This window comes from Ictalurus punctatus, chromosome 5 (assembly GCF_001660625.3).
Source record: "Ictalurus punctatus breed USDA103 chromosome 5, Coco_2.0, whole genome shotgun sequence".
Lineage (NCBI taxonomy): Eukaryota > Metazoa > Chordata > Actinopteri > Siluriformes > Ictaluridae > Ictalurus > Ictalurus punctatus.
Window position 1 is genome coordinate 30,804,638 of NC_030420.2, and position 27,623 is coordinate 30,832,260.

General features: G+C 41.9%; 1 protein-coding gene across 1 annotated transcript; it reads right to left on the bottom strand.

The window, feature by feature from the left end:
* si:ch211-180f4.1 (uncharacterized protein LOC100144405 homolog) lies at positions 1–27,623 on the bottom strand. Its single transcript, XM_017467068.3, has 2 exons — positions 27,193–27,623; positions 1–4,998 (listed from the first exon to the last, which is right to left on the bottom strand). The coding sequence occupies exon 2, from the start codon at positions 4,939–4,941 to the stop codon at positions 2,704–2,706; it is 2,238 nt and encodes a 745-aa protein (XP_017322557.1). The 5' UTR covers positions 4,942–4,998; positions 27,193–27,623; the 3' UTR covers positions 1–2,703.

The window sequence follows — 27,623 nt, forward strand, 5'->3', positions numbered from 1 at the left end:
CCAATGCCTTAACCACTGAGCTACCACTGCCCTGGTAAATGTAAACGTACTGTTGACCTTCCTAAGTTAACTTCTGGCATAAACTCTAGCATGAATAGAAATTCTCTAGCATTTTTTATTTTATAGTATGATAAGTACCTATTATTTAATAGCAAAATTGGGCAAATCAGTAGCCTGGGCTTCTAGGACAAGCAGATTTCATGTTCAGGTCATCAGCTTTTTATTCATCGTCGCCTGCTGGACAAGTAGATCGAACAACCATGAGAAAAAAAAAAACATACTTGTTATTGACTTTAGCCAAAACAAATTTTTTCATTTGGTATGCAGCTATGTATAAAGCTATGTAATGCGCTTCATGATGACGCTACACACCTTGGTGATCAAAACTGTGTTCCGAATCCCACCACTACCTGCTGCACTACACACACCAGACATGGATCTACCAAGCTAGCTAGACGATTTGTCTAGCTGCTTACTCTTTGTCGAGAGCACAAACACAATGTTTTACATTACAAACTGTTAGAATGAAGCGGAATACTCATAGAAACGCAAATTCATTTCCTTTCCCTGTATTCATAACTAGCTTGCCATACTTTAAAATATTACATCAGCTATCACTTTTAGCCTAGTCAGTTTCCGGGAACTTGGAACTGCGCAGATGAATAAACGGAGCGTTTGCATGTCTGGCTAGCTAACGAATATATGATTTGTCTGTCTCTGGATAGGTACAAATAATTACTTTTGGAACTTTTGTGTGAAGGCTACCAGCTCTGTACAGTAATAGTGTCAAAAAATAATAATTATTCAGAATTTAACAGTTAATAATGTAGTACCTACACGTAATATTTGGTCTATACGTCATAAGTACGTAAGTAATTATACACGTATAGTGTAGCTTAGCTCTACACTTATGTACCAAATGTATCACTAAAAACATGTACGTCTGACCGAAAAGAGTAGATTAATGTAGGTAACAAATGTGTAATAATCCTTATATAATTATTCAACTTTCTCCTGAAACTAAACGACTGTGAATTACTATGTGCGTATATTTCGAAATAAACTAGCATTAGTAGTAAGAACTACATACCTAGCTATTAAAGTCTGAATAGTTATTGTACAAAGTTCTGCTGTACAAATGCAGTAGTTTTCACACACATTGCGATGTACGTTATGATCCAATATGCAAGATCAATCGGTTAGTATTTATCTGTTAAATTACTAGAATAAAAAAAAAAAAAACCAACATGCTAACAAAATGTTTTGAGAGAAAGCACACGATTCTTCATGTGAAATATGGTTAGAAAAGAAGTTAAGTTTTGTCATTTATGTAGTACCTTTATTTCAGCCTTTAACGATTCCAGTTCTTTGAGCGCCTTGATCTGGTCCTTCTCGGTTAGCATTTTAGGAAAATTATTTAAAAAAATTTTTTTTTAAATAGACGTAGAAACAAAATAGAAACCGACATGTATAAAAAATAATAAAACGTAGATGAACTAAAATACTTAAATACAAAAATGCAAATGACTAAATGAAATAAATAATTAAGATTAGCTAGCTTATAGCTAATCTCAGCATGAAACAGGAAGTGATGTGCAGATAATGGTTTCGGGCTGCTGTGCTTCTTCTATATAGTTTTTCAGAGCCAAAAAGTGGAATATTCTTAACTAGCCGAATAGCATAATATTACAAATACTCGGAATTTGGTGATTATATACATTGAGTGGAAAAAATAGAAAAAATTGGGACAGTGACCGTGAAGCTGTGTCGTTGCACTTTAAGCTGATTTTAAATTCTCAGAGCCAAAACGACAACATTGTGTCACCATTCAATTATTTATAGACCGTAGATCTTTTTTTTTTTCGTATATGTGACAGAAGAGATTGTAGGTGTTTCCCAACATAAATTACACCAAGCTTCAGTATAACCTGTACACCTCATTCAACTCGTACCGAGTGACAAAAAAAGAAAAAGAAAGAAAGTGTATCAGCAAAAGTAAAAAATATCTACATTCAGGACATACACAGTTCAAAAGTGAGCTCCAAAAGTAAAAAGTAAATACACGTAGCTGCGTCGTTGCTGTAGCAATTATTAATTATGCTTGACAGCTAATTAGTTGCAGGTAACAGCGATTTTCACAACAGCTGGCGGATAAGATTTGTGAATTCAGTGCAGGTGATAAACATCGGAATGGATACAGAAGGGGTGTGCGTTCCACCTTCTCACATCTTTGTATTTTAAGACGCGAGAAAAACGAAGGTACTTTCTAAGCACTAACTGAAACAGCATGCAAGAACACCATGCAAGAAATCCAAAAATATGCAACCTTGACTCTGTCAACAGCCTGTGCAGGGACGACAAGGCTTCGGTTCAGACTCGTGACGGTAATGTTTCTATGGTTAGTAAATTAGACAAATAATTAATATATCTGCATGCGTAATGTTGAACTGTTCATAGAAACTTGATGCGAGATTATTGCAAGGGTGTGTTTGGCTGGGCACTTTTAAAAATTCATCTACTCTGTATATAACCACTTCACAACCGTACCCGAATAAGTAGAGAGTTGTTCCAGCTATGGAGGGTTATATCTAAAAATACATCTTTCACAATGACATCTTAGTAAGTAACTACGTACAATTATCGTCTATGTACAGCACCGTACATACTTTGTTTAAAGTGTCCGTCTATGCATCCTGTACCGAACTACCACATGTATGTCTTTGAGGTGTCTATTTGTGAGCTTTGAGGGTCGACGGGCCCTTCTTTCTCTTTCTCAGTTTCGTTCTCCCACAGGTTGATGAGAGGTGGGTAGAGCTCGTTGAGGGGAATCGAGGTGGCGTGTTGCATGTACTTCTTCAACGAGTGATGGCAGGACTTCTGCTTTATACGTCTTCCCATGTAAAACACCAGCAGCGCCATGATACAGATGGCAAACATGGAGCCCATCACCGCCGCCAAGGCAACGTTGCTCGGTTGCGCGACTATCTCTACAGCAAAGCTGGCTTCTTTGGTGGTGATATTGATGCAGGACTGCTGAGTTTGCTGCTCTGTCGACGCCATGGTCAGGCAGACTTGGTACTCTGTTGAGGGTAACAGGTGCGTGAGGTTGTATTCTTGAACGTCCACCGGGACCTTCGCCGTGTAGCTAATGTGAGGGTTGTTGATTCTCATAGTGGCACTGAGCCACTTGGGTTGTAGCATCTCATGGCTGGAGACACGGGTAGTGGGGTAAACTTTCCATTCCAGTACTACAGATTGTGCATGGATGACTTTTGCAAGGATAACCAGGGCTCCAGTGGTGTTCCTTCCCCCTTGCTGGTTGGCTTTCTGCCTGTCATCATGCCAATTACTCTTGTCTACATACACAGAGACACTCCGGGTGTCTGCACCTTCTGTGTTCCATGCCACACATGTATATAAACCACCGTCCTCTGGGTCAACATGGAGGATCTCCAGAGCGCCTTGGTCCTGCAATCTGTGCTTCCTCATGCCACTGCTGCCCTCATTCAGCGCTGGGGAGACAACTTCTGAGGTGACTTTGTCACCTGTGGGGGTTACCCAGTAGAACTGAGGGACAGGGTCACCCACAGCACGGCAGTTAAGCGTCAGCGGCTTACCAGCTGTGACGTTGAGCTTGGGAGGGAAACTATTCTGAGATATGACTGGCAGGCAGGTGTTACTTGAAATGTCCCAGTTATTTGACACCACTTCCTGGAGAGAGTGCCCTACCAGGTTTGGAGGAGAGGCACACATAGTAATCTTGGATTCCAGAAGCTTGAGACTTGACTGGTTACCAAAGATTGGCCCCCAGACCAAGAGGCAATCACACCTGAGGGGGTTACTATGGAGGCTGACTTCGTCCAGGCTGGGGAAGGAAGTTAAAACCTCGTGAGGAAGGAGGGTGAGGTCATTGTTGTGGAACAGCAAAGTGCGCAAGCTAGACATGCCACGGAAAGCTTCGCGGTCGATATAGGACAGACGAGGGTTGTTGTAAACCTCCAACTTGGCCATCTGTGGGAGGTTGGAAAATGCATTTCTTTCCACAGCCACAAGCTCATCCATGTTGTTCATGCTGAGCTCCTCCAAGTGGGCAAAGTTCTGGAAATCACCTGCCTGCACATACACAATAGGATTCTTGTTGAGGTCCAAGAACTTCAGGTTTGGCAGAGCGCGCAGTGCATCTCTCGGCACTTCTGTCAGTTTATTATCAAAAAATGAGAGACTCTCTAGGTATTCCAGTCCTTGAAACGCTCCAGAAGGTATTTCCCTGAGGCCCATGCCAGCTAGTACCAAACTGTGCAATTTTGAAAGAGGGTGAAAGTTCATATCTTCCAATCCAAGTATAGGGTTCTCACCTATCATGAGGATCTCCAGGTTCGGGAGGAATTCAAACCATTGACTATCAATAGCCACCAATTTGTTTGAATTTAGATGGAGCCTAAGCAGGTTCCCTAAACCAGAAAAGGCATGGGGGCCAATTGAGGAGATCTGGTTGTGGTTTATATAAAGCTCCTCCAAGCTGACTAAATCTTTCATGCAGAAATCAGGCAGTTCTTTAATTTGGTTCTCCTCCAGGTAAAGGGTGACCAGCTGGGTTAAGTTGCCCAGACCAACATCTTGGATTTGGGTAAAGTGGTTCTGAGAGAGGTCCAACTCAGTGAGGTTGACAAGAGTCCGCAGTTCTGAAGTCACCACGGAGATGTTGTTGCTCTGGAGAAGCAGCACCTGAGTGTCAGAAGATATGTTTCGTGGGATGGTGCTTAGATGGAGTTCGTTACAGTCCACAGTCTTCGCCTGATGGTACACAGACTGAGGGGTGTACCATGGCCGTGTTTCACAAACACACTGAGCTGGGCAGAATGACGATGCCAGGGAACAGCGACATGCAATCAGAACGAGGCAGATGGAGAGCAGTGGAGTGGAAATGGCAGTTCTCTTCATGCTGAAGGTCTGTTTGGAGATCTCGAGTGCTGGTCACAGGCGTTGGCTCATTCAATCCTGCAAAACAAAAAGAGAAGAAAGAAATATGTTATCCGTAAGAATGAAATCTAGGCTATTAAAATATGGTATTGCATATATTTATTTTGAGTCCTGTCATGTAAACTCCTGGAAAAAGGGTTCTTTCCTCAAGCGTTCTTTGGATAGGTAAGGTCCTGAACAAGGATAAAGCATATACTTAAGATGAATGACTGAATGCAGCAAGCATTTCCAATACGTTCAGAGTGACCTCTGACCTTTAGCTCTGACCAGCACAAGAGTAAAAACTGTCACTCCTGCAACTCTTTGGTTGGTTCGAGCAGGATCCCAGTCCGGATGCACTCATCTACCACCATTTGAATTGCCAAATTGTTTAGGAGCCACGTAAACTGGCTCTGTAATTCATGACTTTTTTAAATTGTATAAAAAAATCCTTATAGGCATTCACTATAAGCCATTTTATATGGCTCACATTTTAAAAGAATATCACGCTTGCATGTCCCGGGTTTTAGTCGGTCAGTTTTGGACACGTCCGATCGGTCATCAGACAACACATTAAAACTTGGCATCATAGGGTCACGTGTTTAGAATCTTCATCATGCAAAACTTTTGTTCATAAATGATGTAATCTGCATGCAAAGGACTTTAAAGTGATGATGTATTATTTAGTTGCCTTTCATCTCGGTCGTACTGAGAGCAACCGTTTGTTGAGTGTACCACATTGTGGCCGATGTATGCAAAGAAGCACCTGCCAAGCTTATAGAGGGGAGAAGATAAAAGCAATCATGCATCAAAGAATGAACTCAGCGTAGTCCATCTCAATACTTCCACGGAATGAAAGCAAGCCTCTAAAAACGGCGTGATCGTGTAAAGTCTGAGCCTAAGGTCTCTCTGATGGCCTTTAGCAATAAAAACGGTGAATAAAGAGTGAGCACCAATGCAATAAACAATGATTCAGAGTGCTTTTACTCGAAATCTCTACAACACGATGTAACCTCAGTGCAGGGGATATCTCACATACTCAGAATTGTGTTTAAGCTCGAAACACTTTATACACATATCTATCAGGATCTGCCGGATATCCCTGACAACGCAAATTGCTATAACAGGCCAAAACTGTTCCTATATCTTTACTAAGTAGATTACTACATTACCAGTAAACAATACTTTCTTATCAAATGTGATTGTGGACTTGATCTCGAACTCCATTGGCATCAAATGTGCACATAAACACACGTTCCCAACTGACACTTCTGTACTAACGAGCTGATCCGAGCTGACAGAAAACGAGAGGAGAGAGCTAGAGGCTGAAAAACAGAAGCCGCTAATAGAAGCCACTCCCAGCTCTTCAGCCATAACCCTATATAGGTAGATTTCCCTGAACCAAAACACCTGCTTTAATGCATGAAAGGCTTTATAATTACCTGCTGAGCTGAATCAGAGAGAGACTAATCATACAGTACAGTCCTTTCAGGTGTGCTGGTGAAGAATGTTCAAAATGATCATCACAATATTAAAGCGAAACTGATCAAAAGCCTTTGAAAACATCTCTTTTTAATTTTGGTGTTTAATTTGCCACTGGGTAGCAGTGCCACACCACTGACGAGCAAAGCTGCAGTTTTTATGAGCATGTGGAATACTTTCGCCATGTAATATGAATGTCTGATAGCCAGGCGTATTTATCCCCATCTGGTCCAGTTAGCTACTACGTGAGCTTATTAAAACCGCCGAAGACAGAAGGGTGACTATAACTTCCATGCAATCAATCATATTTCCCCGTGGAGCTCTCCTCAGAGTCAGAGCTGCAGAGAACCAGGCTGCCAACGTCTAACCGGCTTCATTTTAGCAAATCATATTCGAGAGCGAAAGCTGACGAGCGAAAAACCCGACATATTCCACACAGGCATGTAAAACAGGCTGCCGGTTCAGATCTGCGGCTCCTTTAATGTGTCCCTTACGGTGGAAACCCTTCACTTCGACAGCCCAGCGCTGGTTTGAACAAAGGCGGAACATGGACTTGACGCTCTGGGAGTGGCGGGAGATGAAAATGAAAACAGGCCTGGAATAATTTCAACCCCTCTGTACGATGCTCCCTCGACCCCGCCCTGCTCCCTACTTTGATTCTTCTCAAGCACTGTGCACAAATTGACTCTCCAGGGGGCTTTGTCAGGACGTAGAAAGAGAGGGAGAGAGACTGGTCAGATTGAGTATATTATAATGTTCAAGAGTGGGCAACAAAGGAAGGAGGTACCCTCATTTCCCACCTGATGCTATGAAGCAGGCGAAAGTGACCCAGATATGTCTTAAAATGGATTTTCAAAGCCATGTCTGTGTCGCTCTTGCTGCCCCTTGAGCTTTGTGGGTGTTCGTGAGCAACTTCAGATTTTAGAGCACTTTTATTCATCTTAATGGAAGAGTCTCTTTATCTTCTGTAATGCAAGGCAAACCCACCGCCACCACCGCCACCCAAATACAGCCTCAGAGGCAGGAAGGTATCAAGTCAAGTCCAGATTAAATCCTTGCATAGAATGATGCCTTCAAAAGGTTCATCTGTGCCTTATCTGACTTATTCAGAAGACAGGACACCCCCTTCACTGTCCAACACATCCCATAACCCTGTACACCATCTTAAGTGGAAAATATAGAACTAACAAACTTTTAGCTAATGTTTGTGCAGGGTATCTTGCTAAAGCTGTCACACTTTGACTTCTATGGATCATATGTTGAATTTCAACCTTCTCAGAGATTAGATAGCAAAGGTATCAAGGCATCAGGGCAGCAGTTTTCCATCTCTCCAGATTTCCAAAATCAAAGGAAGAACAGAGCTGTTACAGGACATCACACACTGACCTGGCATGAAGGTTTACAACGGCCCGGATCTTTGAATGTCTATCAGTAAATGAAAGCGATTGCGTTCTTCTAATGATCTCGGGGTAGAAGCTGGAAGCATTTTTGGGCAGCGGTTTTGCATCGAGGCGTGTCTAAGGTGAGACCGGAAAATTGGTGATGATGCTAAATCCACCATTTCGGTACAGAATTAAGGTTTAAGCTGTTTAAGCTAGCGATACTAAGCCCAACTGCAAATTAATACTGCTGGCAAAAGTTCACGTAAAGTTCAATGTTGGTGATCTGTGATGCAGGAATTTGGAACGTCGACCAACAACACAACTGCTCTGGATGTGTAGACTTCTGCGTATTGCGATGCAGAAGAAATGGAGGAAGTGCTATCTCTGCTAGTTATTGTTTTCTATCTGGATCAGAACAGGAGAAGGAAGGATATTAAGGAAAATAATGTTGCAAATGAATGTACTTTTGCTTGTAAATTTGTCTGATAAGAAGCTAGCGTGAGTTTTTCCTTTATTCGCTATCTACAAAAAAATTACCATCATTTGAAGGTAGCATTTCATAATTCCGTATAAGATGGAGAACGTTGCTCAAAAGCTGACCTGCTTTTCTGTTCTTACTCATGGACAGAATTATTTTGTATCCATACTGTCTCTAGGCCTGACATCCAGCTCCTGACATATGGTTTTGCGTGGGTTCAACTGGAGCCATATTGGTTTTTTCTTCACTTGTTGTGAGAATTCTGTAGCCATTTTGGCTCTAGGCTACGTTTGTGAGTGGACCAGCTGTAGCCTAGCCTGCCCTGGATGTGTGATGGTCTCCGGCACGCCTGTCTGATCACATTAGCAAGTGGTGCACTGGTTCAGGAGCGTCCCCTCTCGACCCTTCCGCACAGAAGGAATTGGGGCCACCTTGCCTGGTGCCATGGCAACCTGACAGGAGGTAGGAAAAGGGATGGACCCTTAGGGCTGTTTTCTGTTCATGCATAAAGTGGGAAGGTTTCTACCGTTCAACAAAATGCACCGGGGGGGTGGAAGCAAAAATATAACCACCTCACCAAAAAGAAAAAGATTTTCCCTGCTCTAACACACCAAGCAAGAAAAATAACATGTTTTCCTCCATCATGTTCTTGGAATCCCACTGCACAACACTTTTTTTTGTTTTCTAACACTATCCTTTTTAAGCTCACAAAGAGCTTCAAATGATCTGAGTCAGGTGGCAGGGCAAGAAAACACTCCAGGAACAGCGAGAATGAAAATGGGAGAGATACTATGTGATAAAAGCTTTTAAAAAAACCCCAAAACTCCAAACTCCTTAACTCCAGACATGTACACTCTGAAAAAGGTGATGGTAGTGCAGCCTTTATTCTAAACATGGATTAAAGATACAGCACTCTTAAATCTTAAATTCTAATTGTGTACATTAAATCATTTATAAGTAAGATGTTGGAGATATGACAAAAAATAAATAAAATCACGACACTTTATGACAATACATAATGTATAGGTTTGCTAACAAACTGCCAGAATAACAGTAGTGTCGCATTAATAATAAAATAATATAATAAACAAATATGAGTTCAATGATACTTTTACATAATGTCTACAACCATAATTACCTTTAATTTAAAAGGCAAAAAATACAGTCTAAATAATTGCAAAATTTTTTAAAATCTTATAATAAATAAAAATGTTTTGCTTCCAATCAACGTTTCTAAATGTTATATTAAATAATAATAATTATTATTATAATAATAATTATTATTATTTAAAATAACATTTAGAAACGTTGATTGGAAGCAAAACATTTATAATATTTATATAATTATATTACATATAATATATATTATAATATTATAATAATTATTATTATTATATGGGACATTGGGCTACTGATTGAAAGGTCGTGAGTTCAAATCCCAGCACCACTAAGCTGTCACTGCTGGGCCCTTGAGCAAGGCCCCCAACCCTCGGCTGCTCGGATGTATAAATGAGATGAATGTAAGTCGCTCTGGATAACGACGTCTGCCAAAATGCCTAAATATAAATATAAATATAATAATAATAGTAATTCAAGATAAAAATAAATATCTTAGACGTGTAGTATGGCATAATGTATTACAATATGGATGTAATAATCGTCATACCGCTCAGCCCTATTGCTGTTGAAATACAATAATACATTTACTGGTTCCCTAACCAAGCGACAAATCTGAACTTATCTGAGCATTACCTTCCTGGCATTGTTTTGTGATTAGCTTTCACCGCATGGATTCACAAGCAGCTTCATAGAAATGTATTTCAATTAACCCACAGGGCAAAAGTGGGTCAGTTTTTAAAGCGCAGATTATTATAGCATGTTTCTTGTTCTAACGCACCCATTTTCGGGCCTTGCACCTTATTTTCTAAGAATATGACCGAATTAGACAATCACGCTCTCTATTTAAGATACCGTTTAAACGCCGTAAGATGTTTTACTGGGTTACTTGGGTTGTAGGAATATGCGGTAGTTCTTTTCTTATATATATATATATATATATATTTCCACAGAGCACGGTTTGTAGTCTGCTTTGCTTTGATCGGCATCATTAGTCATGAAATACGTCCAAGATCTTTGTCATTTTGTGTTGTCTGTTCATTAGTGCGTCGATGTATACTAGGTTTACGTCATATAGTATCATACAATGTCGGATTTGGACTCTTTGATGCATCCCGAGTCTAGTTGTGTTCATGTTCAGCATTTGAAAGAGTCGCATATTCAATATGACTGAGTGGAAGTCCTACTGTGATTCAATGATTTCTAAAAAAAAAAAAAAAGACTTCTTTAAAGTGCAATAAAACAATTTTTTTCCGAAACAAATATCTTTAAAATTTGATCCATTTTTTTTCAATAAAAACAATTCAATAGAAAGCACACACTTCCAACCAAGCCTGTCTATACGCTCCAAACCTCCTGAAGTCATGCTCGGATGCAGCGTCGCAGTGTCAGACAGCGTAATGCTGAATGACAGACGTATCCTAATCCCCGTGACCCAGTCCCACATTAACAACAGAGCCCTGAGCTCCGCGCTGCCACGGCTATGTAATTCCTGTACACTACTCTTCCCTTGAATCCCTTCGTATGGGATATTTCAGTAATATCAGGAGCAATACTCAACACTGGCCCTGACACTGTGTTTATATCCTCATTATTACGGCTGCAATATTTAACCAAGCTGCCAGGACTGACTCACAGATCAAAATGATTCACAGCGTGCGCGTGGTTTTCATACCGAGACGGGCGATTTTGTTAAAACACAAGCAAACAAAACAAAATGAGTAAATGAGCGACCGTGGAGAGGGTGAAAAAGCATAATTAGGTAAGAGAGCAGAAGGAAAAAAAACAACAACAACAACAACAACAACACACACACACACAAGAATCCAACAACGAGGTAATAAGACGCAGTAAGGTGACCAACTCCTACAGTGGGTGCAGGATCATAGAACCTGGATTTGGGTGGTTTGGGTGCTCCTGTACCCACTGTAGTCTCAGATTCCTGTTCTTGGCTGACAGGAGTGGAAACCAGTTGTAGCTCATCCACCTCATGGTTTGACAAAGTACTGAGATGCTTTTCTGCTCATCACGGTTGTACAAAGTGGTTAATTATGTTATCGTAGCCTTTCATCCATCCATGCATTTGGGGAATGGATTCGGGGAGCTATCCCAGGGGACTCGGGCGAGAAGGCGCGGAACACCCTGGACAGGGTGCCAACCCACTGCAGCGTACAACTGCACACACATTCACAGACCCATTCACACACTACGGAGAATTTGGAAATGCCAATCAGCCTACAGCACATGTCTTTGGACTGGGGGAGGAAACCGGAGTACCTGGAAACCCCCGCAGCACGGGGAGAACATGCAAACTCCACACACACAGGGCGGAGGTGCGATTTGTTTCAGGGCGGCTGTGGTTCAGGTGGTAGATCAGGTTGTCCACTAATCGCTGGGTCGGTGGTCCGATACCTGGCCCACGTGCCTCCAAATGCCGAAGTGTCCTTGAGCGAGACACTGGACCCCAAGTTGAGAAACAGTGTAAATCGCGTTGTTACCGCTAAGGTTAAAAGGCGCTATATAAGTGCAGATCATTTACCATTACTTTCCGCCCACACATCTGACACCCAGTCGATGATTTTTATTTTTCGCACCGCTCTGTATAATCTTTACAGCTCGCAAGGTATAAAAATCCCAGAAGATCAGCGGCTTCAGCCCATCTCACACCAACGTCGTCACAGAGATCGTATTTTCTGGGTTGATGTGAACCTAAACTAAAGCTCTCAACCTGCATCTGCATTATTTTATGCATCGCTCTGCTGCCACATGATTGGCTGATTTATATATATATATATATATATATATATATATATATATATATATATATATATATATATACACATATATTCCCCCAGACAGTAGAATGTCTAATATTGGTGGCAATTCCCATTTCAGAGCAGGCACATTTCCAGAAATTTTCATCAGACTCCAGTAGGTTCATTTTCCTAATGTTTATTGCATCGTATATGCGGGTCCTATTATCGTTATTGTAAGGCTCTGGGAAATAATCATCAGTACAAGTAGGTCATGACTCTACAGTAAGAGGTCGATGTCAAATGACCTCAGACTCTAATGACCATGCTATGTTTTCAGGATTTGTTAAATGACAAATAGCCAAAAGGGACAAAAAGATACAGATTCTGTGTGTGTGTGTGTGTGTGTGTGTGTGTATTAGTGTGCTCTGCCGGTACCTCAAGGCCTCTGTGTTAAATAACAAAGCTATTGGATAAAAGCGAGGCAGAGAAGCTCTTCCTTGCGTTAAGTGCTGATCAGTGGGGCAGATCCCGGTTAGACCGCTCCTTGGTCAAAATTTCCGCACTCAGTCCAGTGAGCAGATAAAGTACTCTGTGAGGCTCGGAGTGTAATTTAAAAGAGATTATCGAGCCAGATGTTTACGAAACCAGAGCAATATAAAGGTTTGTTCTAAACCAAGTGGCTTCTTATTGTAATTTCAACCGTATACAGCTGGTACAGTACGCAGAGAAACGGACCAGCGTTCATCCAGGACCACGGTGCTACATAAAGCAACACGCTAACGACATGTGACGACACAGAACTAAAAAAAAGACCTATACATTCTACATAAAGTGGACGACGGTACCGAAAACAGGACAATACAGTCGGCGCAGTAAGTGACAGTGTAGCACCGACCAGTACACATTACACAGTCCTAGTTTCATCATACCGTCAATGACAATAACCCCGTTACGTGGAATGACCGTGCTTGTTTTTCTCTCAAATACAATTTGAAATCTTTTGGAAATTTTTTTTTTTAGGTTTTGATTTTAAAAGAGCTTCGCCCCGCGGAAGAGATCACAACAGTACAACTTATTATACACGGCCCAATTTATCCAGAACACGGACCATGTTATTTTATATTTATCTTTGACTTAATCGTTTAGAAATACGCTAAAATTGTCTAAAACTCCAAAAAGAAAACTAATAAAAAATTTAAAAAAAAAGGTCATGCTAAAAATTTTTTAATGCTAGTCTGGCTAGCATTTTTTTTAAATAAATGATGTTGATATATATCTCATGCTAATAATCCCCCCCCCAAACAAACAAACAAACAAACAAACAAATAAATAAACAAGCAAAACTCGAGCGTGTCTACTAAATTTTTTTTTTTTTAAATACAGATTATTCCTTCTGTAAAGCTGTGATTTCTTTCTCCATCTTGACTAACAGGATGTTTCAGGATCAGGTGCAATTTCTCGTAAAAGTCATGTGATATCACACACACACACACACACACACACACACACACAAACTCATGTCCAGGTTTTACTGTGTACATTTTCCACTTATAATATAGATAAAATGATGAATACTTAATTTCTCTTCACTACTCTGAGTACATTTTAGCAGTGCAAATACATTCCTTGTGTTTTATGAACCGTACGAAGTGTAATACAAATGAACAGATCGTATGTCTAAATATCATACAGTACATCCAGTATGCTACCCAAGCCCGTGACTGATAGCTAGCTCTCTGTCGCTGAGCTGTTGAATACTGGGATGTTACTGCCTGATAATCCGTTTTTACCCCATGGTAATGGTCTGTTATGGTTTATGATATTAACCTTTTAAAATGGCGGCATGTGTAATTATCTGGTTAGCATTTAGCAATCTGTCCAAGCTCATGAACCATAGAAGTCTACTGTCCTGTTGTCGCTCTATGTATTGGATAGAAACTAGGGGTGTAGAGCAGTGCAACAAAGCTCTATTTGTATTTGTGCAGAGCTCCAAATATCTGTATCAGTATTCGAATATATGCTGAATTCGACTTAATTCAAAAATGGGAAGCCTGTCCCATCATTTTCGCCCTCAGAGTATTAAAACTACAAAGTGTTTACTTCTGTGAGCAGCCATGTTGATTCGATGCCACTTGCCGAGTGGAGAAGTTGAGGGAGCGTTTTCTTTGGTTTTTTTCCTGGTTGGCGGTCAGGAACGAACAGGTTACGACCTGTAACTGAACGCAGCATTCAACCGACACAGGAAGGGTTTGGGTTTTCTTTCTTTTAATCATCATTATGTGTATGTATTAAATATTAGCCCTGCCAGCATGGCGTGTAAATCCTGTCTCTGAACGTTCCTCAACCTCAGCTATACGACTCAAGTCCATAATGCACACGCCTGAATCCCACTCATGTAATTAGTATTCAATTCAATTCCATTCCATTTGGTCCGTATAGCACTTTTAACAACGGACATTGTCTCAAAGTAGCTTTACAGAAATATATATACACAGGATAGAGATTTTAAGTGTGCGAGTTTATCCCTATTGAGCGAACCAGTGGCAAACCTTGAGAGGAACCAGACTCAGAAGGGAACCCGTCCTCATCTGGGTCACGACGGATAGTGTGAAAGTAAAAGAAAGGTCATTATGGTTTTAACATGAAGTCTATCTGCTGAACTAGTCCACTGTTCACTATCGTTCAGTATTGGTATTTGTACCTGCCTAACAAATTTAGTTGGCGATATTTCCCAAAATATAAACAAACTCATATACACCACTCTGACCTGGAAGTTATGAATGAAGCACGGTGTAGGTTTCTCCCACAAACCCACCACTCGTGCCCCGCATCCAAATAAAAACCTCCCACTCGCTGAACTGTTCTCGTTAGATCTTGAAGGATCTCAATCCCGATGCCAAGGTTAAGACTCTAGTCGTAACCTTCCCGGTCAGACCCCTATCCGGTGAAACGTTGCGGCAAGATTTCTTCCAAGAACCTGAAAGAAATCTGTATTTGTATCTCTTTCATTCCATTACATCCCTCATAGAAACCCATTCCTAAATAGAAAACGTACTGATAATAACGTGTACTGAATTATACGCAATACAAACACGTTGCTGTTGCTCTGTATAATAAATTCGATTAAGAGTTTCATGCTGAACAACAACCCTGGACAACCTCCTGCTCTCGTTCTGCTCTGAATCACTGGGGAAGAGTGTGTTTACGTGTGCTTACGACGCCACCGCGATCCGATTTCTGTACTCACCGGATTAACCCCGTGAAGCCTCGGCTTATTATTCGGTTATTCGTATCGAAGCGTATTATTCAGTGACGACGATGAATCGTTCAGTAGCTTTAACGAAACTAACAGGAAGAGACCGAACCCACTGACAGCTCCCGGGAGTTTAAAGGGTTAAACCGGTAATAAAAATCGCACGCTACGGTATTTTCGATCAGACCGAAGCTGTTATTGGGATTTCTAGAGATCCGATCCTGGATTCCAGCCCAATAATTGAGTTATTTAGTGCACGTACAACGTTAATCTGATATCTGTTGCTATTTTTACATCTGTTGTAGTGCACAAACATAACAAGCCTCCAGACGCAGTGAAAAGCAACAGAGCAGAGATTCTTTTTCCTGAGGCAAAACCCCAGATAAACTCGCTATTTTCTGATCCGGTGAATTTGAGAAAGAAAAAAGAAAGAAAGAAAGAAAAAAGGTGGCTTTAATTTAGAAGTTTTCCGTCACACGCTCGAGGGTTTATTACTTGCGAAGCGACGGTAGAGCTGTGTAATAAGTATGCCGTTTATTTATTAGAACGGCTGTATCGTTCTCCCTCACACTCCTTTGCGAGAATGAATTCAGACCGGACCTCATGACGTATAGATTCTTTTCAGACGGTGCTTCAGATCGAATGTTAGAACTGGTACAATTAATACGTTACAATTGTTTTACTATAGCTAAGTCAAGTTAAACATTTTCCCATTAAAGACACCGACAGAATGATCTTCATTTTGAATTCCTACTGCCCCCTGGTGATGTCACAGCTGGGCTTCACATCTGACCAATCAGCAGCTTAGTTTTAAACACACACGCTCACACGCGCACACACATACACACATTCACTTCCCTTCATCTGTTTCTCCTTTTCCTTTCTTTTTTCCTGCTTATTTTACATTTCATTTTTTTTCCCTTTCTTCCTATATTTCTTCCTCATTCTCTCTCTCTCTCTCTCTCTCTCTCTCTCATTCTTTTGGCCACACCCTTCCATTCTTTCTTTTTATTAGCTTTTTATTAGATTTCACATTTTGTATTTTTCTCTTCATCTCTTTCTTTCTGTATTTCTTCCTCGTTGTCATTTTTCTCTCCCTTTTTCTGTTTTCTCACTTTATCTCTTCACCCTTTCTTTCTTTCTTTCATTCATTTCATTTGCTTATTTCATGTCACCTTTCATTTCTTTTTCCTTTCCTTCTTTCTTTTCTCATCCGCCTATTTCTTCCTCGTTGTAGTTTTTCTTCTCTCTCGCTCCATTATCTCTTTCTGCTTTTCTAACATTCTTTCTCTTTGCCCCACCCTTAACTTCTTTCTTTGTTTCTTTCCTTCTTTATCTATCTATTTCGTTTTATTTGCGTATTTCAGTTGAATGTTTTCTCCTTTTTATTTTTCTCTTCGCCTCGTTTGTCCTGTATTTCTTCCTCGTGGTGCTTTTTCTCTCCATCCCTTTGTCGTTCTCACTTTATCTCTTTCTCGTCACCCTTTGGTTCTTTCTTTCTTTCTCGTCCTCCCTCTTTCTTCACCTTTTCTGCCTTTCGTCTCTTCGTCATCTCTTTCTCTTTACCCCACCCTTTCCTTCTTTGTTTCGTTCATTCTTTCTTTTCCCATCTACCTAGTTATGTCACATGATCTATTGCCTCCATTGTCCTTTTTTTTCTCTCTCGTTCTCCATCGGTATGCCTCTTTTTCTGCTTTTCCCCCCGCACAACCTCTTTCTCGTCACCCTCTCTCTTTTTCCTTCAACTTTTTTCCTTCGTTAATTCCATCTTTCTTTCCGTATCATGTCACTCCATCCTCTGTGTGAATTCAGTTCATTATTCAGTGTTTCACTGCTGCAAATTAACAGCGAAAAAAGTACACGCACGACCCTGTAAATGAAAAGTAAACCCGACAGCCGTGAGTCACAGAACTTCTTCTTGCTATTTCACAGCTGTGGTGTAAAACCTGATGATGATTATGGTGGCGTGTCTGGGTAATATGTAGCGCAGGGCTGCTCTCTGCTTTCTGAACGCACTCTTTCTCATCTGCTATGCTTCGACATGGCCTCTCATATTTGCAAATGCATTGGAGGTGATGAAAAATGTATGCGCAACTCATTAATAATTGAGTCAGGTCTACACTCGGGTCTTTCATTTTCAGCCCCGACTTCTTCTTTCGGTGGCACATGAACGAGGAGGATGGAGCAGCTGTTAATTGGTGCCGAGAGCTAAATCTGGAGTGTCACAATCTGTCAACATCTCGCCAACATCCTCCACACCCCTGACCCACCCTTTCTCACACGTTCGCGCGGTCACACCATGATTGACAAGCGTTCTCCTTTTCCCTTCTGCGCTGAAGGATGCATCGCTTCTCCTGAATATGACACACGGTTCAAGAATCTGCGATTCCTTTCCATAGCAACACCGCCGAAGCTGCCTTTATCCGGACTTGACCTTTTCAGGTAGCCGCACTTTCGAGTCCGAACCTTCGAGACCGACATCCTTTCTCTCTGATTTCTTCCAAAGCTGAGAAACACGGACACACGATCTCACTCTCTCGCATCTTTTCTCGTCCAGCTGAAGTGAACCAATGAGATTTCGCTTAATTCGATTCCAAACTGAGACTGAACGCATGCCGGAGGTGATTATGAGGCAGAAAAGCTGTGGGCAATGTTCTCCTGATCTGATAGCCATCTGATACACGTCACGTCAGCCTCTGCAGCTGTGTTTTGGAGTGAGCGTGATGCTTTGAATTGCTGCCGACAAAAAATGATTTTATTTAAATCCAGCCCTAGCATTTAAAAAAAAAAGGTTCTTTCCACGTATTTCTAAGAGCTTTAAACTATAAATATTTCGAGTACACATGGTATTTTGTTAAAAATGAAAAAAATATATACGTTACAACCGAAAAACAGCTGGACAGTAAGAAGTCTATGAGCAAAAAAAAAACAAAAAATACCAGTTTAAACAGCTGCTTCTCACCCACAGGAGACTAACCTGAAGAGCTGGAAATGTATCCTAACTCTAGACAGTATAGACAGTCTATCTGAATGAGTTAAAAAAAAAAAAAAGAGTTTTAGCACCGTCTGCTACTCCACAAGTCGGTCCTGATAAACACCGAGATGGACGGAAACGAATCTATGTCTTCCTTTATCTCTATTCCTCACTCGGATTTTCTCTCCCTTCCTACTTCTTCCCTCTTCTCCACTCTGAGCCCCGTGGAAGTAGAGAACAATTTCCGATCGGACCGATAGAATACGAGCGCGAAAAGAAGAAACACAGATACGGAAAGAGAGATAAGGCAACATGGTGGAGGAGAGAAGTCAGAGAGATATGGGAGATGGAAGTAAAACGCTTGTCTCAGGGGAGACGAGTCTTGTTCAAGGACACAACCGGAGCTCTTTCATGATTCTAGAGATATAAAAGCGGCCGCTCTCTCTCTCTCTCTCTCTCTCTCTTTTTTTTTTGCTCTCGCTCGCTCTCCCTCTCTCTCCGCCCACAGCATCACTTGAATCGAACGGCAGACTCTCTGAAGTTCATTTAGCCCATCCTCTCCAATCGAGCCTCTCCGTAATGAAGCTCTTCAGCGTATTACTGCGAGTACTGACAACATCCTCCACGCCACTCAACCCGAGCGTGAAGCAGCCGGACGTCTAAGTAACTCACTCGAGGCAGGTCATTTCACACTGAATCATCACGGACGTTACGCAAGGCTCTAACAGTATTAGCAAGCCGATATTGGCCTGTGCCCTTCAAAAACACGTCCGGCGGCGGACTCATGTCGTTTAAAAGAGTGAGCCACGTCTATCTCTACGTGGCTCTGCATGGAGTTTCAAAAGAGGCCTGATTCACGTTTCACTACTTGAGTACGAGGAAAAAAGCGGAGTACAGGTCTGACGCCAGGAATGATATTTTTAACAATGTGACATCACAACTAGAGTCATTACCGTGCCGCGGCTTCACGTTTAGTCGCGGTGTACGATCGGACAGTTACGTCACCGCTCGCTGACTCTTTCAAAACACCAATTGAAATTCACTGTCTTTCACGGCCTACACAAGTTCCTATCCGTTTTGTGTCTGGATGCAAAAATGTAGGCTGGATTTCACAACCTCGTCCCTCTGGACTCGCCCTAAAATCGCACGACGGCAGCCTCTGTATCTCTGCACGTGGGGTTCGAGTGCACGGAAAACCCTTTTGCTGTGTAACTCTCTACTGCTGTAAACACCTCTGGTGCCACGCCTAGCACGTTCATAACGTTATAACAAACAACGACTGTCAAAGGCGTAGAAAAAAACATGGCGTCGCTGACAGAACTAATCGAAACAATGGTCTATTTTTAACTAAGCAGCACTGACGGGATAAATACTCAGTCCGTACAGGATTTCGCAGAGCGTCGTCGTGACTGTCGCGGCCGAAAACGCTCGAGTTTTCCGTGTTGTTTTTCCGGAAAACGACTCGAATTGGCGAGAATTGTTTCTGCGCGGTCTTTCACGGTGATGTTTGCTGATAAATGAGACCCATTTAGCTGTACTCGTGTTCGACGCACGTGAATCGAAGAGGGATTTGGTTGAATGCGCGTTGTGACGACGTCACAGGACGCGTCTTGGCCCAAACCTGTAGAAAACCTGTGGTAATTTTGAAAGATCGCAAGCTCATCCTTGGATTCGGACCTCCGAGGAAACACACACACACACATTGTTTTGGCTTATACATCTGGTCCATACAGACATGCACCAGTTTTGGTGCTTGGGCCCGTTTTTTCCTAGTGATGTAATATCTCCACATAGTTTCTCCTACCACTGTTATATGGATGACACTCAAATCATCCTCTCCAGGTTGATACATGATGACACGGTATCATCACATCCGCCAGACATCTCATTACCGCTGGCAGCTTGTCACCTAAATCCAAAAACGCAGAAAGACTGAGCAGCTTTAGCTTGCTGAACATGCATGACCACACCTTGATCTCCATTCTGTTCCCATTGAGAACTCACTGATTAGATCAGATCTTCTGGAAGGTGCTTGATGGTCAGTTATTGTTCTATGAACACGTCGCAAAACAATGTCTTGTAGTTTGCTCCTGTACAACATCAGGAGGATTCTACCATTTTCCTCCAAGGAGGCACGTCACATGATGGATGAGTCGGTCATCATCTCGAGACTCGACTGCTGCTTTAAGTCTGAATAATGCACGAAGTCACGCCACTGCTGAGTTCCCGGAGTTCCACTGGCTTCCTGTAGCTGTCCACGTTCGTCTTAAAACACCGTCGTTTATCTACGAAGATAAAAATGCACCAGCCTCATCGTACCTAATGGTAACGGTCAACTTCTGTTCGAGACACGAGTATAGCTTGGCTTGACTGAACCTTCTTCAAGCCACAAGGAAGACTTCTCGTGGCTCACAGGTGGTGAAACGATCTTCCTCTGGCTGAGTGAAATTTTTGAGGCTTGCTTAATTAAATTTGACGTATTTTCTTATAAGCAGCGCCTTCGCTTGTTGGTATCTTTACACTAGGGCTGCTCAGCCTGCTGGGTGAACAAATCATAAACTCATTATCTCAACTCAAATGTACTTGCCCAGTCCTGTGTGACGGCTGAATGGAAATCTTAATATCCATGCAAAGAACCGGTAGCTAACATAAAACCTGTGCTTTCCTCATTTGGGACAGGTCTTCTATCATTTATGCACGCTAATCAATTAATCCCCCTGGTGAAAAGCATTTTATCGCGAGTCAGATCGCTCCATGGCCGATGCGTGTAGCGCAGCAGGTGGTGGGATTCAGAACGCGAAGCGGTACAACGTCGAGGCGCGTCACACCACAGTGAGCTACATACTAAATGAAGGTGTTTTGTTTTGTTTTTTTCTCTTCCTGGTTGTTGATCCTTCTTATCTGCCAGGCAACAAATATAAACCATCCCAGGTGCCCAAGCTACTGATTTGCCTAAGAATTGTTTGTGTGAGTTGCTCCGAATATGAGGGCCTGCTGAATGGCGTTAACATAAATGTAAGTCTAACAACGTTCAATGAATCATCGGAATGATTCTCACCGCGGGGAAATAACAGAGACTTTTCTCCTAATCGTATAGCTGTGGTGTAATGAACTGCCAAGCTAGCATTCTATAAGCGCAGCAAAAGCAATCAACACCACCACTACACGACCAGGATGAAAAGGTACCAAACTAATACCGTTCCTTATTGATAGGGTCATACTGGCTTAGTGCACGTTAGCACGTTTTGCCTCACACCTCCTGGGTTGGGGGTTCAAATCCCGCCTCCACCCGGTGTGCACGAAGCTCGCATTGTCTCGCCGTGCTTCGGGGGTTTCCTCCGGGTACTCTGGTTTCCTCCGCCAGTCCAAAGACGTGCATTGTAGGCCGAATAGCATTTCCAGATTGTCCGTGTATTGTGATTGGCACCCCGTCCAGGGTGTCCTCCGCCTTGTTCCCTGGGACAGGCTCCATGCTGCCCCAAGCCGCAAGCGGTATGGAAAATGATTGGACGGAAAGTGATCCCTTTAATTAGCTTTGAAAGTGTAGTAGTCCTTAATGTCCAATGATATATGTTCTAATAAAAATACAAAACATTTTGCCTTCATGGTACCATGTCAGCAACAACGTCACGTCCAGTTTGGTACCTTTATTTCCGACTGTGTATTTCCAGTACGTCACCGCTCAGGCTATACGTGTAGGTGTAGTATTGTCTTGAAATATGCATCAGCCAGATTTTTTTTTCAGCCAGCCAGACCTTTGCCAAACCCAAGTCTTACAACATTCAAGTGTGTACCCTCCTGCATTTGTAGCGTGTCTGTGTATGTGCGTGCGTACGTGTGTGTGTGTGTGTGTGTAAATCTGATTATTACTGACTGACTCTCCTCGGTGCAGTTTCTCGCTCACTCGGATTCCAACCACATTAAGTCTCGCAGTAATCCACCCTCATATTTATCATCTCTGCTGTAGCACCGTGGCCTGATTTCATTCACTGCAGGTTTGAGGTGTGCATGTATTTGTCAGGAACACAGACTACAAGCACACAAACATCTGAAAGCAGCATTTCAGTGTTGGAGTGACATGACAGGAGGAAGCCACAGGAGAATTTAAAAGAAATATGAAAATGCACCCCACACACACACACACACATACACACGCACACAGTGAATACTAATAATGGGTTGCGTGTATATTCGAGGCTGTCAAATTCCTTTAAAAATTGCACCTGAGTTCTGATTACTTAAAAATATAGCCTAGTGCATGCACGTATTTAAATATTAATAATCCTATTATCATTTTATACCGGAAGACGTTAGCAGGACTGCTACAAAAGAAGGTGAAAGGTGTGGAAGGTGAAAATTGGGTCGCTTTCTTAAGCAAAGAGAAATCCTGATTTATTGTATACACTCACTGACATAGAGTGTGAGATAACGGTGTTGTGGAATCTAGAGTGCAATTTATACCAGTGTTTGAGATTTATCCACCTGTGGTCGGAAGTCTAAGGGGGCTTTCACAGTGGGAGTTTAGTCCGCAACAGATCGCGAAGGCTGTCACGCGGGCCGAGACGCGTACTGCGGTACCGAACCCGAGACTACCTGTAGAGCAGGAGGTGGTCCGAGTTCGGTTGCGCTGGAACTGTTCCGGGAGCAATCGCACTCGGATTCGGACCGCGTCCAAGAGCGAATCCGGCTGTGATATCTAGATGGGCGGGGCATTCTCTCTCTCTCTCTCTCTCTCTCTCCCTCGTCAATCACAGTGACATGAACCAATCGTGAGCGTCTGTGCGCTCGTGCATCTAGAATAGAGTGGATAGCGCTGACCTCGGGATGTGCCACGTCGCCCTGTGACGCTGCACGAGCAGCAGCTTCGAAAAAAGATGCGCTTTTTCTGACTTCACATGTTTCCGAGGAAGCACACGTTAGCCTTCACCCTCCCCCGCTGGTACCTGTTGTGTAACAGTTTAGACCAAGCTGTTACACGACGCTAGGCAGCGTTAGCTAATCAAATTTCTCCATGCAAGTCAGCTTGCTCGCTTTGCTATTTAACTGAGCCTAAAAATAAGTAAAAATTCATGATGACACTGATAAAGTGTGTGTGACGTGTGTCATCTTTGTCATGAACGGGCCCTCACGGGTTCTCCCGCGATCCGTCGGTCGATTTAGCGTTAGCGTTGGCGTTAGCGTTTCTCTCTCTGCTGCTGTTGGACCTGCAGTTCTGTTCGACGCTCAGCCCAAAAAGCATTTTGCATGCAAGTTGAGATTTTTAAGCACTTTCCAAGTCAAACAGCTAGATCCAATTAATGATAAATGGTGCAAATGAAGCATTTAATGGTTTAAGACAAAAAGGGAACACTGCTAATGGGTTGTAAATTCTGGCATAAACATGCTGTACAAGCCTGCAGGGTGAGTCACAGAAGGCTGACTGAACTACAGTTTAATTCCTTTTAAAACAGCTGTATATTTAAGAGCCAGGGAGTGTGTAAGAGGATAGGGGTGAGGGATTCACCACACTGCCATTCACATTACCAGTACCATTTAAAAAAAAAGAATCAGAATTTCATAATAATTTGTGCCATTGATGTCCTCTGTGTACTACCTTGCCTCAGTCGTGTAGCTAGAAATTAGTACCGATGATGTGTGCGTGGATTTTAGCTGGACGGCGGACGACAGGCATTACATAACAAGCAGCCTTCAATCAGTTCCCACCTTCTTCTCGTCTCCCCCCACGCCCCACACCGATCTGCAGGGCTGAACAAAACAATCACAATTTAAAAACAATCGCATTAAGAACAGTACAATTCGACTGAAGGACGGCTTCAACTCTGCAGCATTTGCATAAATCAGAGCAGCCTTATTCCTCCTTATTCTCCGGGACCATATATATGTTGTACCACATGACCTGGCGAGTCTACAAAAAAAAAAACCCAAAACAACAACAATACCTTGAGCGTTCCTCGAACGTTTATTTACTATCTAACATATAAAGCTTAGATCCCAGATATAAAAGCTGTGTAATATTAATCTCTGTGAACAATCACAGTCTTGACATTTATAGCATGTGCACTTGGAGCGGACTGATCTTATTTTTATTTGTATTCTTATTTTTCTATTCCTATTATATATATATTTGTAGACATTTTTCTATTCTATTCCTATTTGATGTGTATTTTCCTATCTCTTGTGTGTGATTGAGCTGCTGTAACGACGGAATTTCCCCAGTGTGGGATCAATAAAGTTTACCCTACCTTAACTTATCTTAACTTATCTTGTTTTATCTTATATCTTATCTGGCTGGGAGGATAATTACATAGTCAGAGGTGCAATAACTCAAAGCTGGAATCTAACAGTATCAAAGTGCAAACACTATTCCTTTCTTTTCCATTATTAAATCAGGAGATGGCACGTGAAATCTCATTCCTCCTATTCAGGAAGGGTGTAGGTTGATGTCCTTTAATCGGTTTTCATTATCAAATCAAGCTATATTGAGGTTAAAAAACGAAACAAAAACGTTAGCGAAAGAGTCTCGACAAGACACTAGAAATTCACTCCGATTACACACACCCAGCCTCTTCACAAAGGTCACATTGAATCCCATCCGTTTGCTGTAGCTCTCACGAGCCAGAACGGATAGGTCTGATCGCTCAGAGGCCCACGTTACTGACGTACACGCTGGGTTTCAGTGCTTCTGTTCAGCGCAGGAGAAATAAATAGCCTTTTGGTCGATTCTGCCAGGACGCCGTGCTGTGTTTCGTGAAATCTCGACACGTGGTGATCTGTGACAGCTCATAAACATGATGGTAATTCGTCCGAAATATGAAATATCCATAGGAATATTATTCGTCGGCACGCAAACGACGTTAGACGCGCGGTCCTGGCGCGTGCGTATTTCTTTTATTGAAAGATATGGGAATCTTACACCAGCGATCGATTACAAAAAGGGATCTCCAGCCGAGCTAGAGCGCTCTGCGGATATTAAACTATGAGCCGAGCAGTGTCAGTGTTACACCTGTCCACGACACGATGACAGCTGTTACCTCATCTATACCCACCTATCGGGGAAAATATGGACGCGAGTTATGACCCTGATTTATTTGGTAAGCATAAAGTAAAATAATAAAAGCAGAGAGTGCATAGAGATCCTCATTAGAACCATTTACACAGTTTCTCAATTGATCGGTGTTCTCATTGGATCAACGCGACTCACGTTATAACCTTCAACATTCTTTTTAAAGACATCATGCATGCCTGAAGACTCTTTAAGGAATGAAACATGGTTCTTCTGTGTCTTGCTTAAACTTTTTTTTTTTGGTTTTTGCAGCCAGGGATAACTTTAATGTCAGATCAATTCCACAGATCCCCTCTCAGCTCCGATCCCGATTCCTTTCATAAACGTTATTTTTTTTTTAAAAACGAGTACAGTGATATTTAGGCTATTTATCGTAAGCCGGAGAGCTTTTTTATTCCTGAACGTTCGACCGAATGAACACATTTTAGTCTATTAAAACTGGAAACGTACAGACAGTACAACATTTATAGACCTGTTCAGAAGAATATCGAGGTTTGGATTAACAAACAGGATCATAACTACCTATAACCATAAATAAATACACTCTCACTCTTTATTCCATACGGGGGCGATACCGTCTAGTGTACACCTTTTTTTTTTTTTTTTTAACATTTAATGTCTATCTATTACATGGACATTATAGTGTAACATGATTTAAGGCTACTTAAATAATTGGACCTTAAGGACCACTTCTTGTAATTAGCTTTAGGATTAATGTTTTAAATGTAAACTACATGCACATTTCCAGGTAAAAGATACACACACACACACACACACACACACACACACACACACACTAAAGTGTGATAGTACCACAGAGAAAGGTACCGGTTAGTACTCTACTCTTCTGAATGTTTCTGAGTGTATATAATAGATAACTTGATCATGAGAATGAGAATGCTGCTTTGTGATTTCCGCCGCTGTGACTAAATAATGATGTTATTTTATTTTTTAAATCACGGACACTACTTTGAGAACTACTATAGCTGATTCCACCTTTCATTTTAAGAGTGTAAGTGCTGTTATGAAAAGAACCTGCTATTGCAGAATGTTATTCTCGAATTAAAAGTAGCTAAAGATACGATACGATGCGATAAACTTCTGTTAATCTGTCTGAGGGGAAGTCTTGACAGTAAGAATATAAGCTCAGTGTCAATCAAATATATAAATCTAAACAGTATTGCTATCTTGATTAACCAGAATCATCTTGGCAGTAATAAACTGATCCTGCTGCAATGTGAGCAACTGTTTCCATCGCAACGTTCCCCTAAACCAAACAATCCTCTGATGGGACCTCAAGAGCTCAAGAGGCTCCTTTATTTATTTATTTATTTATTTATTTATTTATTTTTACGTGAAGTGGGTCAGATGGTAAAACCTAGACTAGCCGATTTATTAAATAAATCTACAATTCAATCTTAAAATGTGTGTTGTTTGCTTTGGTTATTCGCATGTAAGTTATGTTTAGATGCATATTATTGTTAGGATTATTTATTTATTTATTTATTTATTTTAACTGTCCAGTGGTGCTGATGCTGAGAACTCAAAACTGCGCGCGACAAGATCCGACTATACCCACTGAATCTATGTATAGATATCTTTATAGGTTATAGGATGCAAATCTAAGACATTGCTTAGGTCGTAACTTTCAGTGTGTGTGTGTGTGTGTGTGTGTGTGTGTGATTGCGTATATGGAAATGAGCAGAGATAATAAAAGTGCCGCCCTTACCTCCAGCCGACGCCGGATGGCTCCAGTACGAGCGCGAGCGACCGAGCGCGAGCGCGGTGTGCTTCTCTCTCCAACAGAGTCCGTGCGTTCAAGGAAACGCTCGTGCGGCGTTTGTTTGTTTGTTGATTGATTGATTTCTTTATTTATACCGTCTCTACTTTTCCGTTTCTCTTTTAAATCTCTCTCACCCCGAGCACCACAATACGAGCACAAGCACGAGCAACGTGAAATCTCCGGCTCTTCTCTGTGCGCCTTCTCCCTTCAGCTGTATTTGAAGCGCCCTACGCGCCTCTAAAGCCCCGCCCCCTCTCGCCATTTAGCGGTACTCATTAACCAATCACCTCCCTGGACTGGTTTCCCTCCTCCAATCACATTTCAGGAAGCGGGCATGGTCTTATCTCGGAGCGATGATGTAATGGTCCTGATCTCAG

Bases quoted from the DNA above. Each gene is read 5' to 3' on its own strand.
- si:ch211-180f4.1 (XM_017467068.3), bottom strand. From the start codon at position 4,941: ATGAAGAGAACTGCCATTTCCACTCCACTGCTCTCCATCTGCCTCGTT.